General features: G+C 45.5%; 1 protein-coding gene across 1 annotated transcript in view; it reads left to right on the top strand.

Annotated features, from left to right (window-relative positions):
• Positions 1 to 14,958, top strand: part of LOC133343412 (rab11 family-interacting protein 1-like) — a 37,374-nt gene that overhangs the window by 13,090 nt on the left and 9,326 nt on the right. Inside the window, 4 exon segments of the mRNA XM_061552993.1 lie at positions 503 to 1,154; positions 9,211 to 11,691; positions 14,591 to 14,660; positions 14,662 to 14,673. Of these exon segments, the coding sequence (XP_061408977.1) occupies positions 503 to 1,154; positions 9,211 to 11,691; positions 14,591 to 14,660; positions 14,662 to 14,673 (3,215 nt within the window).

Here is a 14,958-nt window from a genome sequence, read left to right as displayed (position 1 = left end):
TGCACTTTTGTACGCACCTAGAATTAGCAACACACTTATTGTCATGATAAAAAAATTACGATAAACAAATTAATGAAATGACACTACAGTGTTTATCAACACTGCCATAACTAGCAAATGTGTTTTTATATCTATTGACATCACAATAATGTGGTGTCTTTTTCCAACACATTATGAAGCCCCTACCACATGTTCTTCACTCCACCAACCAAGGCTTTCTGTTGCAGCAAGTGGGAGACCGCTCATTCTCCTATGCTGCTGCCCCTGTAAACTTGAACTCCATTCACCCTGCCATCCATGCCGTCAAATCCCACCTCAAGACCTTCCTTTGGTTCCTCTGCCTATGCCTGCACGCAGATAGAAAAACAAATGGCCACTGTTTATGTGCAGTGTCTCGAAGATGTGGTCGCATTTATTCACCGTATTAACCCAAATTGTATCGTACTGTGCGAAGTCTGCAGGGAATGTCGATCAATATTTTCAAGTGAAATTTGTCCCGCAGGCAGCGTGGGTCGAAGGAGGACGCAGAGTGCCGACATAACGATGGCCTTGCCCGTCAAGGAAGAGCGAAACCTCTTCGGGGGCCTGAAGCCGAAATCCGAGACGGCCTCCAAGTCCTCGCTGTGCATCAATGGCAGCCACTTGTACGTGCCGGAAAAGGGCGCAGCCGCCACCGTTGGGCAGAACCAGGCCCAGCCCAAACCCAACATCGCCCTGTCGCGATCCCTGCAGAACATCAACAACGCGGAGGAGCAGAAGCCCTCCATCCAGAAGACGGCGAGCGTGGGTAAGGCCGACGCCGTGAAAGCCGGATTTTTCGGGGACAAGAAAGCTGGCAGCGACAAAGTCCTGGAGTCGACCTCGCTGCCGGAACCGGGGAAGGATGGAATGCACAAGGAGTCCCGGAGGTCGCTGGACCTCAGCAAAGGCGTCGGTCTGGACCTGTTTGACAAAGTGAAGGCGAAGGAAGTAGACGAGGGGAAAAAGGAGGATGGAAAGAAAAGTCGGCTGAATATCAAGTCTTTTGTGACCGGGTCCAACAAATCTGAAAGCGCCAGTCGGAGCTCCAGTGGGCAAAACCTGGCCGAGGAGCTTGCTCATGGGACCACGTTCGGTTTTCATCGGGACCACAAAGACAAGGTTGTGAAAGTCAGGTATGTAACAAGTTTGCGCGGGTTTTCATTTTATCATGGCTTGCCAATTTTCCTTCCATCACTATGAGCCCATTATGCACCGTGTGCCTTGGCAAGCATGCAGTACCGGGCAATCGATAGGCCCTTTCAGTAGTTTGCATTAACCGTGCAAGGGCTGCTCTTTGCTAAACGCAGCATACGAACATTTATATGAAACATAGTGCATAACGATTAGGTTGCATAATAGTGGCCTGAGACAATGTATTAATATATATAAACACGAATTCTTGCTGTTCATATATTGAATGGGCATCATCAAAGGAAGGTTATATAATGTGATAGTACGGTGATATAAAAACACGTGGAGAGGTACATGCTTGGAAATACATTGAGAGACAGGAAGAACACATGCAAGTTTGAGGCATCACTGACTTTAAAGAAAAGCAAGTTGGCCTGAAATGGACGTATCACCTGAAGGCATGGTGGGCGTTTGTTGAGACTTACCAATGGCAGGTGGTAGCCAAAGGTGAGGACACACCTGGCACCATGTCCGTCATGAGGATGGAGCAATGAAATGAGCTCGTGTGCAGGAGGGAGATGGGGTTTTTCCATAGAAAAACTGAGAGACGTCAATTTCAGTGGATAGATGAGCGTGGCCGACGATGAGGCTGTTACACTGTATCGAATAGATTTGTTAAATTGTGTAGGCTTCAAATTTCACAAGTACATCGTTTGTGGTGGTCTCAGAATATTTGTTACAAAGGCTACGCTGCCAGGTGGTGTAGGGCACGTGACTAAACATATACAATAAAAAAATGACGGCATGTCAAAAACAGCTGGGTAAAAGTTGTCGATACACCTTAAAATACTGTAATGGGATATGCTTTAAGGGCATGAAACACATTTACGTATTCACGGGTGCGTGTTGCAGTCAATTCAATGCCATTATGGGTTTTGTTCCCTTATGTATTTTTAATCAGGGCGATGTCGCTGACAACGAGCGGCATTAATATTTTATCGGCGCTCACACGTCGTTCGCGTGCGATAGTGACAATTTGGAAATAGGCGTGCGGGACCGTCCGTCTGCTGCCTCAGCCGGACCACCCACCCTGAATAAGGTTGTGCAACTTTCCTGTTGCCTTCGCTTGCAAGTGACACTGACACGGCTGTGGTGCCCGATAGCCAATATCGCGTTTGTTTGTAAGTGCCTATCAGAGGCTCTGGCAAAAAAAAAAAACGGTTTTAGGCAAAAACGAATGCATCATGAGGAAACAAAATGGATGACCCACACACACAATGTCGTGGTTGTTCGGGGCAGAGACAAACATTGCATCGGATTCTGCATTCTGTTGAAATGCCACCAGTTCATTTTGTGGGCGAATGTGTAAATGCTTCAGAGGCTCAGAGCACGAGTAGGCAACCTGCGGCTCGCCGGCCTGTCTTCGTTTCTTGCAGCCTGCAGGTCACTTGATCCAGGAGCACTTTCAAGCAGCCTGTTAACGATATGTATCCTTCACTGCGATCCATTGTAGCCGCGCTAATCGGCTATTAGAGGGGAGGTGTTTTCAAGCTGTCAATAACCGTGTTTCTAATCTGAGCACGCTCAGTCACTTCTGACACTGCCAGGCAGGACCTCTTGCATTGACAGAAGGGAATGAGGTGTGTGTGTGTCTGTTAGTGTGTGTACTTGGGTAGTTTTGTGCGGGGGGAGCGGTAGTGTAAGCGCTACAAACCCGGCAGCTCGAGTTCAATTCCCGCTCACGGCCAACTCCAGTGACGATTATCTGAACCGGTCATGGGCCTCCCCTAGGTCGACTCAGACTCAAATGAGTACCTGGTGCGGTGTGTAAACATCGCCACTGGGGAGACACAGGCAGCCGGGCGTGGTGTTGGCCACCCACCCCCGTGTGTGCTGTGCCGGCCTTCATAGGTGCTCGATAACAGCACTTGCCCCAACAATCTGTACAGGCTATACGGGGGATCTTTGTATATGTGTGGCCTGCCAAAGGTATTTGAAAGTCACATTTGGCCCTCGGTAAGGACAAGGTTCCCCACCCCAGCTGTCGGCTGTCAAGTACCACAACGTTTGCCTCTCACAACCCATATCTCCAGAATGCAGCACAAAGAAAAAAATGCCATAAAAATGACTACGCAGTGATTTTATTATTCTTGTTCAACTAGGAGAGCCTCACTGAGTCTCATGATTATTTTTAAGGAGCATCCTGCTAATTTTTCATGCTCAGGACAATGATGCATGTGTAATTTGCGGTGTAAGTTTTCAGTATGGAAAATTTGAACTATGATGCTGGTACACATTGACCTCCTCTTGCAAATGACATCATGGGATCTTAAACGTCCACATTGCATGTTTTTGTAATGATCGAACCCACGACCTCCTGTATACCAAGCACGGTCATTAACATCTCACCACCACGACGCCCTCATATTTTAAATGATAATAGACGCCGTGGTATTAATCAGGGCGGGCGCTGGATTTGAACCATGAAGATCTGCAATAAGCAGTGAACGCGCTAGCCGCTAAGGCTGCATTATCTTAAGATTGTTAAAGGCACACAGAGTATGATATGTAACCCATCATGCTAAAAAAATATAATGCATCAAAAAGATGTTTATCAGTGTGCAGCTACTTAATGCACGAAAACCCCGTACAGAACTGTATTCCTAAAAGTGTAATACATTTGCCATGAAAATAAAATAAATTGATACAACCCACGTAAATCATATTTGATATTATGGGATCAAATGGAGATCACGAACAAATGGGATCATTTTCAGGTATTGGCAGGATTTTGTATCTATCCGACATAGCGTTTCGAGTCACTGCTGGTAAGCCTACGTTTAGTCTCGAATCATTTTACAGCAGTACGCAGCTCACCATGTATCACAGCAACATGCATCATCTTTGTTCACATTTAATATTCGCCATTTACTTGAGGTTTTTTTGGACATCCTCTAATGCTTTTCTTATTCAGAGTGCTCTGTAACGCGATAGCTGTGCGATATGTATGGCCTTACTTTGGAACAAAATTGTTTCCATATGCAGTACAGTATTTTGGCTTGGGCTAGGCAACCTCTGTCAATCTTGGAACACAAAATTGGGAATATAACAGTTCTAAAATGTAGTCGTATGCTATTTTAATGCTATGTTTTTGCGTGTATTCAAAGTAATTTAAATGTCAATACAGTACAGGCGAATATATACCTAATGTATTGCAGCTTCTAGGGTCTAACTTGACCTCTTTTACGTCTTTGAAAGAGAGCTTCATCACTCATCGAATTCCTCCTCCACTCTATATAAAGATTCTGTATATACAGGACCATATAGTATATACGATGCTAAATATGCATGCTATTGCAGGGAACGATGTTGTGTTTTTTGGGGTGTTAATTAAGGTATTAGAAGTGGTCAGCAATACTGCGCTCTGGATTTGGCCACCCGACATTGATTTATGAGCACAGCTCACATCAGTACAGGCAGTCCCCCCCCCCCCCCCGAGATATGAATTTCCAACTTATGAACATCCGCACTTAAGAACGAACCGCTCTGAGGTTTTATTCAAGATGCCATTTAACCAACCGACCGTGCGAACGCTCAGTCGTACCAACGAACCCAACCGCGGAACTATGTTGTTCGGCGGAGGGATCCTTCGCGAGATGTAATGAGGCCCAGCACCCTAGAAACGCCCATTCTGACAAGCAAGCCAGCATCAGGACTCAATGCAAGTGAAAATAAAAAATCATTTCATGCTTCTATAATTTATGCAAATGTATTGTTTTCTTCTTATTTCTGAGTTTAACTAATGTTTTTCCCTCTTTTGTTGAACCATAGCACATTTTATAACACTGACCGTATGTACAATTAAATATTGAGTTCCGAGATATGAAAAATCGACTTACGAATGGGTTTCAGGAACGTAACCCGTTCGTAAGTCGAGGACTGCCTCGTAATATTTAAACCAATCCTGGACACCCTCTTTGCAATCTTCCTTCTTCACCAGTGGTATTAAATATCATTGGTACGCGAATGACGCTCAAACATTAACATTTCATCAAAGTTTCATATCGTCTTTGACGCTGTGCTTTGGCGATATCAAACATTGTTAGCAGTTTAATTTCCTACAGTTCAACAGTGCGGGAGACTCACGTGTGTGTGCCTTTGGGCTCTTATGCCAATGTTCGTGCCACCGTCGATGACCTACGTTTGTTTTCCCCACTTGGCGTTGTAAAAAAATCCGGGTGTTGTCTTCGGCTTGGCCGCTGTCATTCAAGCCTCATGTTAAAAAACATCACTGGAGCAGCTATCTTCCACCTCACAAACATCGCTCGTCTGAGACCCTGCTTGTCTGCTTCTGATGGCGACGGTGTGATCCACCACGCCTTTGTGTTTTCAAGGATCGATCATTGCAGTGCTCAGTTTAACACGTAGGCTTTCGCGACCAATGGTATTCATAATCAACGTTTTTGGGTTTAGATCGCGTTATTTATAAATGTGTCGTAACCCTCCACCACCCGACACGGCCAATCAGTAAAAAATGTGTCTTTGTCAACGTGACACATTTTTTTACTGATTGGCCGTGTCGGGTGGTGGAGGGTTACGACACATTTATAAATAACGCGATCTAAACCCAAAAACGTTGATCATTGCAGTGCTGTCTGTTTAACATGCCGGCTTTTGAGACCAATATTATCCATAAGAGGTTTTTTTTTGGGTTAGATCGCTTAAACGTAAATTTGACGAAACAGGAGGATTTCCCCACAACTCTGGCTGTCGCCTGACGAGGCTGGTTGTAATTACCGGCAAAACGTCACGGTACGCGAATGGTAAATGTTGTGGGTTTACTCTCCAACACACTGGTGTGCTGAACTAGCAACGAATTGCCACGTTTTGTTTACGTGACAAATCTGACTAATTGGCTGTGTTGGGTGGTGGCGGGTTTAACGACACATTTATTGTTACACGATCTAACCCAAAAGAACTCGTATGCAGTGCTCTCTGTTTGGTGCCTCAGTCCTAAATTGCAATACGTCCTCTACTCGGCTACCAGAATTGTATCAAGAGTCCCGGACATGCGAACATATCCATCCGTCCGCTCTTGGCCTCTCTTCGCTGGCTTTCTATAAAATCCAGAGTTGTAGTCCCAAGAAATTCCTTCTTACAAATGAGGCTCTCGAAAGTGTACAGATTTACTCACCCCAGTATGTGTGGCCATCCCGAAGACTGTGTTATTCAATGGTCCGAGTGGCCCTGTGCATTCCCCGTGATGGATGTGGTGTTGCACATTGGGTTGCGCGTGCCTTGTGTTGCGCTGCTGCCCGTCAGGAGAGGGCTCTGGACAGCGTTGTTCGTGATTTGGTGACAACGGCGGTGGCGCTGAAACCCGCGCCTCAAGACGCGTGCATTGTCTCTTGCGTTCGGTTCTATAAATTAGCTTCTATACTTTTTAGTTCCCCCCCCCCTGGTAAGTGCTGTATTATTTATGTGTTTGTGTGTGTGATGTAAAGCAACTTGAGTACCTTGTAAAAAGGTGCAATATAAATGTAGAAGATGAATCCCTGCAGTCACGAAAGCTTTAAATCGAAATATTAATGGAGTTTATTATGATGGTTAACCCACACTGGCCAGCATGGTGAGATATGATAAAAACAGCCATGTTCGACTGCCACAGCAGTGAATTGGAAAATGTCTAAAATATAATTAGTTTTTTTTAATGATTATTGTAATGTTCATTGCTTCAGTCTTTAACAAAGATTATATTCGTTTTACACGTGTTATTTTATTATCCAGTATTTAAGTGCGCCAATGAAACTTGAAATTACTCTTTACCGAAATGTGCTTGACAACGTATGGTCAACTACCCCACATGACCGATGGTGCATTATGGGGAGGCCTTCATCCAGCAGTGGATATACGAAGTTGCCCTAGATTACTTTCGTTGTTACTTTGTAGCATGTGGACGTTCAACCATTTATGCAAGAGATTCGACTGCACAATGTGTCACATTTAAAACTGGCCTCTGAGGTGCACTGTACTACTGCACGATATTTATAACACTTGTAAAAATAAATATGATAACATCTCTGCTTGACTTTCACCAATACGAATAGCTGCGACAGCTCGCATACCGCCACCTACTCACAAATGAGAGTGCGTTCGCTTCGGGTCCGCTTGCTTTTATTACTAACATTGCATTGGGTTCTCAATTCGGCTTATTCAACGTGCATTCGAATATGTTGCGCAACTTTACTGCCTTAAAAGGAAACGTGGAATAGGCGATTTAACACATTGGGTCTCTGTGTGTCTGTGTTGTGTGTCTCTCTCTGTGTGTCTCTGTGTTGTCTCGCTCTCTGCTTGTGTGTCTGTGTTGTGTGTCTCTCTCTGTGTGTGTCTCTCTGTGTTGTCTCTCTCTCTGTCTGTGTGTCTGTGTTGTGTGTCTCTCTCTGTGTGTCTCTGTGTTGTCTCTCTCTCTGTCTGTGTGTCTATGTTGTGTGTCTCTCTCTGTGTGTGTCTCTGTGTTGTCTCTCTCTCTGCTTGTGTGTCTGTGTTGTGTGTCTCTCTGTGTGTGTCTCTGTGTGTCTCTCTCTGTGTGTCTGTGTTGTGTGTCTCTCTCTGTGTGTCTCTGTGTTGTCTCTCTCTCTGCTTGTGTGTCTGTCTGTGTGTCTCCGTGTCTGTGTTTTGTCTCTCTCTCAAATTTAGTTCTACCTAATGACGGTTGCTTGTGTTGCAATCGAAACGTCGTATTCTATTATTTAATTTATTTTCTTTCTACGTGACTTTACCGAAAGAACCAAAGAGTTAACACGTAGGCTTTTGCAACCAAAATTTTAACATCATCAATGTTTTTTGGGTTAAATCGCGTAAATATATAAATGTGCCGTTAAACCCACCACCACCCGACACAGCCAATTAGTAACGTTTTTCATGTGAACAAAACATGTCAGTGTGTTACTAGTTCAGCACACCGGTGTGTTGGTGACGTTTCGGGCATTGGTCCTTCTTCACAGCACGTAATCGATGTACTGTATCGCAACATAAATTATTTGTGTGCTGTAAATCATCTATGTGCTGAGAACAAATGCCATTAATTTCACCTATTATATGTTTTTCTTTTTGAGGCCACAGTGCTATTGACGAATGCGTTGAATCGTTTGGTATATGTGCTTGTGCACCACTGTCAACATAACAGAATCACCAAAATAAATAGTTTTCCAAAATGTAAATGCTTTTTATAAACGGCAGAAACTGGAGCCACGTTCTCTTATCTATGATTTTACGGTAGTTTTTTCCTGATTATAACTGCCTGTGATTGGATGGAGTCACATGTAGATTATTTTTCTTAGAACGCATTAACTGTGTCGTAAATGAATTTTTTCAACAAAATTTTAAAGACAAACTCTCCACATTTTATCCCGTTTGTGAGTGGGTATACTTTTTTTGGATGGACAATATACATTGTTAATCATTCTATTGCTTTTTTGGGGATAAATGGTACTTTTTTTAGATGACATAGTAAATTGGAAACCCACGTATTCCTTTAAGAAGAATGAGCACGCTTTGATAATGGCTCGTGCAGATGCTCAGCTGAACAAATATTATTGACCGGTGCCTTCAGCTCACGTAATAAATTCTCATTTAAGCTAAAATTATCAAAACGTTCACGGTCTGTGAACACGTTATGGATACGCGCAACTTAACTCGTATCTGTCATACCTTCCACTTGGCATGCAACGATGCATCAATTCACCATCTCTTATGCTCACTAATCTCACATGTAGCTACACGGAGTGGATATCACCGAGACGGTAAGAATTACACGAAAATAATCGATCTTAAATCGATTCATGACCCCAAATTGTGATGCTTCATCAAACTGCTGCTGGTGAAAGGGAAGGCGGGTGGGGGGGGGTGCAGGCAAGGGTGCAGGGGGGTCAGAGTGAATCGTTGCGTAATTTCTAACCCTGCTGCGTCTCACAACAACGGAGCGCCGTGGCTGGAGACGGGTAGGAGGGTAACATGATTTGTATTCCTCCTGTCCCTTGTTTTGTGTCTCCCCCACAGACTGGACGTGTCTCCCGAGGTCGAAACCACAAACCTCCCACAAAGCCCTTCCATGTCTGATAACTCGCCCCTCGCTGTGGCAGCTGCACCCGCTGTGCCTTTCCCTCTGTGCCCCCCACTAACACCCGTGCACTCCCCCACCTCTCCTTCCAGCCCCATGTCCATAATCTCACACCCTCCCAGCACACCCCCGTCCATTCTGTCGCAGTCTCCCCCCACGCCCGCGTCGCTGCTGTCGTTCACCGACATTGCCGAGGTTCCCAAATCCCCCCCTGCACCTATGCCGGCGCCGCGGCCTTCTCCACACGCCGAGAACCGCGCCGTGATCGCGCCCGGAAGTCCCGTGCGGGAAAACAATTTGTCGAATGCAGCGGCGGCCTTCGCTCGGGATGATCTGGTGTCGCCACCGCCACCGCCCTCCTCACCGGAGAAGGTTTCCACCAAATCCTCCAACCCTTTCTTTTTCCCGTCCTCTGCTAAAAACCCTTTCCTGAGCAGCCATTCCTTTAACCCGTTCCTGGATGTTCTGTGCGAGGGCTCGGAAGCCCAAGCGTCGCAGGCACCGACGGTAGTGAGAGAGGGCGACGCGACTGAACGTGCTCCCAAGACTGACGAAGCCAAGATACGTGGACTTGAGAATGAGAAATCTTCCGCTCACAAGAAGGACATCCAACATGAAGGAGGCAAAGATTATATGACAGGATCGAAGGAGGATTCTGTGAAATTGAGTGATTTAGAGACTGGCAAAGTTGATAAACTGGTCACTCAAGATTTATCTCCGGGTTCATCTCAGATGCAGGCCACAGGACCTCCACAAAGTGCCCGTCTGAGGCCAATGCCAACAATAGGGAGGATTGAAAAACAGGAAAATGTTGGGCCACCTCTAAAAGCTGATGATGTGGTGCTCGCGCAGACTGCTCGCCAAGACGATCCTATTCACCAAAAAACACAGATGCAGTCATTTTCAGATTTAATATTGGGCAAAGGAAAGGTTTCTTCCCCTATAAGGTCACCGCTTTTCCTGCAGGGTGTTGAGGAGAATGACCAACAAAGGAGTGGGACAGGCAAGTCCTGTTCCGAGGAACAGCCTACTAAAAATGTGCCTGTACAACAGGAGAAAACTCCTGCCCAACTGGTAGACGCCATTGCAAGTACGAACATAACGCCGGGACTTCAGCCAAATCGCTTGGATAAGTCAACCACTAAGATGTATAGTGAAGTTGAAGGCGCCGACCTAGAGTCGTCGTTAAAAATAAACTACTTGGACCAGGACGAAACCTCGTATTATCCTGTCAAAAGCCAGTTATACAGGCCTCACTTTTACAGCGCGTCTACGTTACGCTCGGACGCGGCTGAAACTTCACCGCCTTATTTACAACTCTCGGTCGCCGAGGAGGACTTTGAGAAAGGTTCTCGCCGCACATCCCCTTCGCAGTTTCAGCCAAAATCGCCCGAAGAGGCTTCAACCGACACGAGCCTCATCGGCGCGCGCGGCGCAAGCTCTTCACGCACAGCGTCTGGCTTCCCCGAGCGGGGTGCAGAGTTACCGGTGAAAAACTCGGACACGCAGCCATGCATTTTAAACATAGAGGTCACCACTCAGCCTGCGCGGAAGTATAGTTCTCAACCACTGGACACTGCCTCCAAAAAGAATGAAGAAAGTTCTCGTAGCGGGTCTACGCTCTTCCAGTCGTCCTCCACTCTGGCCGAGTGGTTGGAGGCCAAGCACGCACAAGCCATGAAGAAGAGTGAGGAATCGCTGTCAGGCACTACCAAAGGCAGTTCTCTTGCTGATGAGTTGGATGTTTCGACCCTGAAGCAGCCGAGAAAGGACGATAACCCCAGTTCTCTGCATGAAGGAATAACTGACGATGGTTTGTTTGTTCGCACCTTCACTACAAGGGCTACTAATTTGGAAAGTAAGGGCTCAGGAAAGATGGACAATGAAGCACTTTCAGGGAAGAATCTTGTGCCTTCTGGCTCCTCTGCCTTGTCTCCCACCGACGGAGCGGGTAGCAAAACATTTTCGCCAGACACTTTCAAGCCCATTAATAACTTGGAAAAGATTGATAAGGCCAGCTCGTCAACAACACCCGCAGACGTCGGCAGTGAAGAGCCTCCACCGGACGTTGCCGGTGCGACCGAAAGGGACGCGGCGTTGCAGTCGACGTCCAAAAGGCTACACAGCGTAGACACAGCGTCTCGGGTGACCTCCCCTTCCGCACCGCCCCCCTCCCCTGGCTTTGTGCCTGCGCTTGCTGAGCCCTGCACCCTCCACCCCATCGCGCATGACTCTGTTCCTGCCCCAGTTGGTCGTCCCGTGATGCCCTTTACGGCGGCTCGCGAGTTTGGTCCATCCGGTGATGTGGGTTGGCACAGCCGAAGGGAAAAGGGCCCTCCATCCTCCTCTTCCCCACTGGTTTCAGCCTCGGAGACACGGCCAGGCTGCTCGGAGCCGCAGGGCTGTGATGCTGGAATCAGGTGAGCCTGACCACGGCACTTTTTTGATGGACGCGTAGCAGGACAGGGACTTGGGTCGGGAGTTGAACACAGAGATTAGTGTGAGTGTATACAAGCAGAACTCTATACTGTGTCTCCACATTTGAATGCAATTCTTTTTATACCATCGACCTATTGCATTATTGCAACCAAGTTTACACAGCAGCTTTTACTTAAGCACACAAACACTGGGCCGGTTTTGACATTTTTTGGATAAATAGCTTCTGGGTTGCCATCTGTTATTCAAATTAAATAATTCGTACATTTGGTATTTGTGCTATTCTCATAGCGCAAGACTATGACAAAGACGTTATGTTTCCCAAACATAGTCTGTGGCAGCTTTGGCAGTCGGGGCTATTGATTGTTATGTGTTTTCCCGTATGGATAATTTACGGATTTTTTTTTATTTGGCAAATTTGGACGACGCTGGCACAAATAGGCCACAAGAGCACTCCACTTAAGCTATGGAGCCCTTTTAAGCGCAAACGTTTGTACATAGAGTTCAGTAGCATTTAGCTGATAGTAGTAAGCTCTTGGAGTGTATAGTTGGAAGCATTCCTTGATGCAGGAACAATACATCTGGGATGTAAAATATGTTCCAGGAAGATGTTTTGTCAGCTGCAAGAGGTCTTTGGGCCGGATATGTAACAACATCTCAGTTGTGAGGTTCATGATGCAATGCATCATATGATGTGTCAGTCATTATATTAAAATGGAGAAGTGATATGAACAAGGCCCATTCCCCAAAATGTCACGTGTTATATACTTGTTCTTTTTAAGGCCACAGTCTTATTGATGAATGTGTTTGAGTTTTTAGTTCTCCGCGCTTGCGCGCCACTGCCAACGCAGCATCACCAAGTAATGAACTGATTTTTATGTATTTGATATTGACACAAACGCTACGACGATGCTTTTAGGATAATCTGGCGCAAACACGACTGCAAAAACAAACAAAAAAGACGCAAAAATTAAAAGAGAAATAATGCGTACGGGGAGAATAGACATGAGACGAACGATGTTTTTTTTATATCATGACCCAGAAATTTAAATATGCATCTGACCGCTTCGGTAGCAAATCGTTACGTGCCTATCTGAGACTGTCAAACTGCAGGGGGTCATGTTTGGACAGGGCGGTGTCATTCAATCCTGATTGGTGCATTCAGCGGCGGCGCTAACGAGGTCTTTCTCACGAGCGTTTTTGCACACCTGAAAATGTTCACCCAGTGAAGCTATTTTCAGCGGTGTTGCAAGAATCCCAGCAAATCGCTGGGGGTCTCAACGCGCAGAGATGGACGTACAGTTCACGCGTCACATTGAAACATTCTCACGCAGAAAACTGAATAATTTAATGTTTAAAACGTGTATGCATATACAGTATGTGTTAGTATTCACATTGGCATGCAGGGTAAATATGGTGTATTTCTGTATTATTACCAAAACAGGCATTTTGCAGTTGAGGAACAAAAATGTGTTAGCATAGCTGCTGTTTAAGTTGCTCTTCTTACTTTGTGTTACGTTTATATATTAAATTAGAAGCTTCCATCTTCTTGGTTCTTTCGGTAAAGTCACGTAGAAGGGAAATAATAAAAAATAATAATAATGAAGACAGACCTGTTCTTCACCTGAGGACGACTGCTTGCGTTGTGGCCGAAACGTCGTGAGAATTATTTAATGATGTTTTATTTTTATTATTTTATTATTTCCTTCTACGTGACTTTATCGAAAGAACCAAGAAGATGAATCCCTGCAGTCACGAAAGCTTTAAATCGAAATTTAGAAGCTTCCATTTAACAATCATCAAGAGTTGTGTTGATGGTGTGGTGGGGCAGCGGCTAATGCACTGCGCTATAAACCCGACCCCCTGAGTTTGATTTCTGGCCACAGCTAACATCAGTGGCAAGTAATACCAGAACCAGTCTTGGCCCTCCATTCACCTGAGCAGTGTAGCGAAGCATGGTGAACTCTCACAACTGACACGGCATGAGGAGGCCTTCCTTCAGCAGCGGACTGACAAATTAATTTAAATTAACATTATTAGGTCTTGTATCGATAGTGAAATATCTGTCACGACAACTTATCCCTGTGAAAGCTGGTACAGGGTGTTGTAACATTTGCTTTATTGTGTGTGCGGTGGTGCACTTGGGCAATTGCTTGTTGAAATCAACAAGGAATTGGCTGCAGGATTTGCATTTGTGTAGCAGCAGTGCAGTGGTGATCACATTGTGCTATGGATCCTAAACTTGAGTTTGAATCCAGGCCACGGTTCACATCAGCGGTGAGTGATATCCGATCCGGTTCTGGTCACTCTCCTCTCCACTCATCCTCGCTAGCCATAGTTAGCGCAATTTCCAGCCTGCAACTCTCTACCTTTTACATACGTGTAACCACTTCATTCGGCAGTAGTTTTACTATTGCCCGTCAGATAAAATTTTTTTTACCTATGTTTGAAAAAAATGACGTGATTTTAATTTTACCAGGTAAGGGCCACTGAGGTATATAGCTCTTTTCAGAAGCGACCTGGTCACAAATGATAGCTCAACGAAGTGGCTTATGTTAAAATTTTGTAGCAACCAAATACTACTCTAAAAACATGTTTTTAAATGTGGAGGGAAAAACCGGAGGACCTGAAGAAAAATCCACGCGACCACGGGGAGAACACGCAAACTCCAAATATGCAGAGGCGAGGGACTGGGATTGAATCCACGACCTCATACCAGGCGAGATAGATGACATTCTCTCCTCTGTGTCGCCCTAAACAAAGAGACTTAGGAAAAATAGAAAAATACGTTACGTTGTATTGTAAACCTCGATTTAAATGTGGTACGTGAGCAATGATGGCCAATAAAGCTGCCAGCGTATTTGTCTTTCGTTGCAAATGCAGCCCCCGTTCGGTGCCACCGTTGAACGCAAGCGGGAAGAAAATGGAAGACGATGTCAAAACCTTTCCAGCTGGCAACTCACAAGGTTGGTTATCTGCATGCTCAGCAACACACTCAAAGAGACCTCTCTGTAACATGTACATTGCGCTATTCATTGTAAACGCATGTTAACGTGCCAAAGAAGTGGTGTGTGACATTAATCCCGTGACGTTGCCTGGGGCTGTAACAAAACGAGGCTCGGGTTAGCCACAGTCGTCACAGTGAATGACACAGAGTGCCAGCACACACATTCAATATTTATATATATATAAATGTTACATATCTTATGGGATACGTGCCGAGGTATAATGGTTAACACAAAGACTTGCAT

This window comes from Lethenteron reissneri, chromosome 17 (genome assembly GCF_015708825.2).
Source record: "Lethenteron reissneri isolate LAM-NWPU_2019-01 chromosome 17, ASM1570882v1, whole genome shotgun sequence".
Lineage (NCBI taxonomy): Eukaryota > Metazoa > Chordata > Hyperoartia > Petromyzontiformes > Petromyzontidae > Lethenteron > Lethenteron reissneri.
Note: the sequence above shows the minus strand (reverse complement) of the source record. Positions and strands in the feature narration are given on the sequence as shown.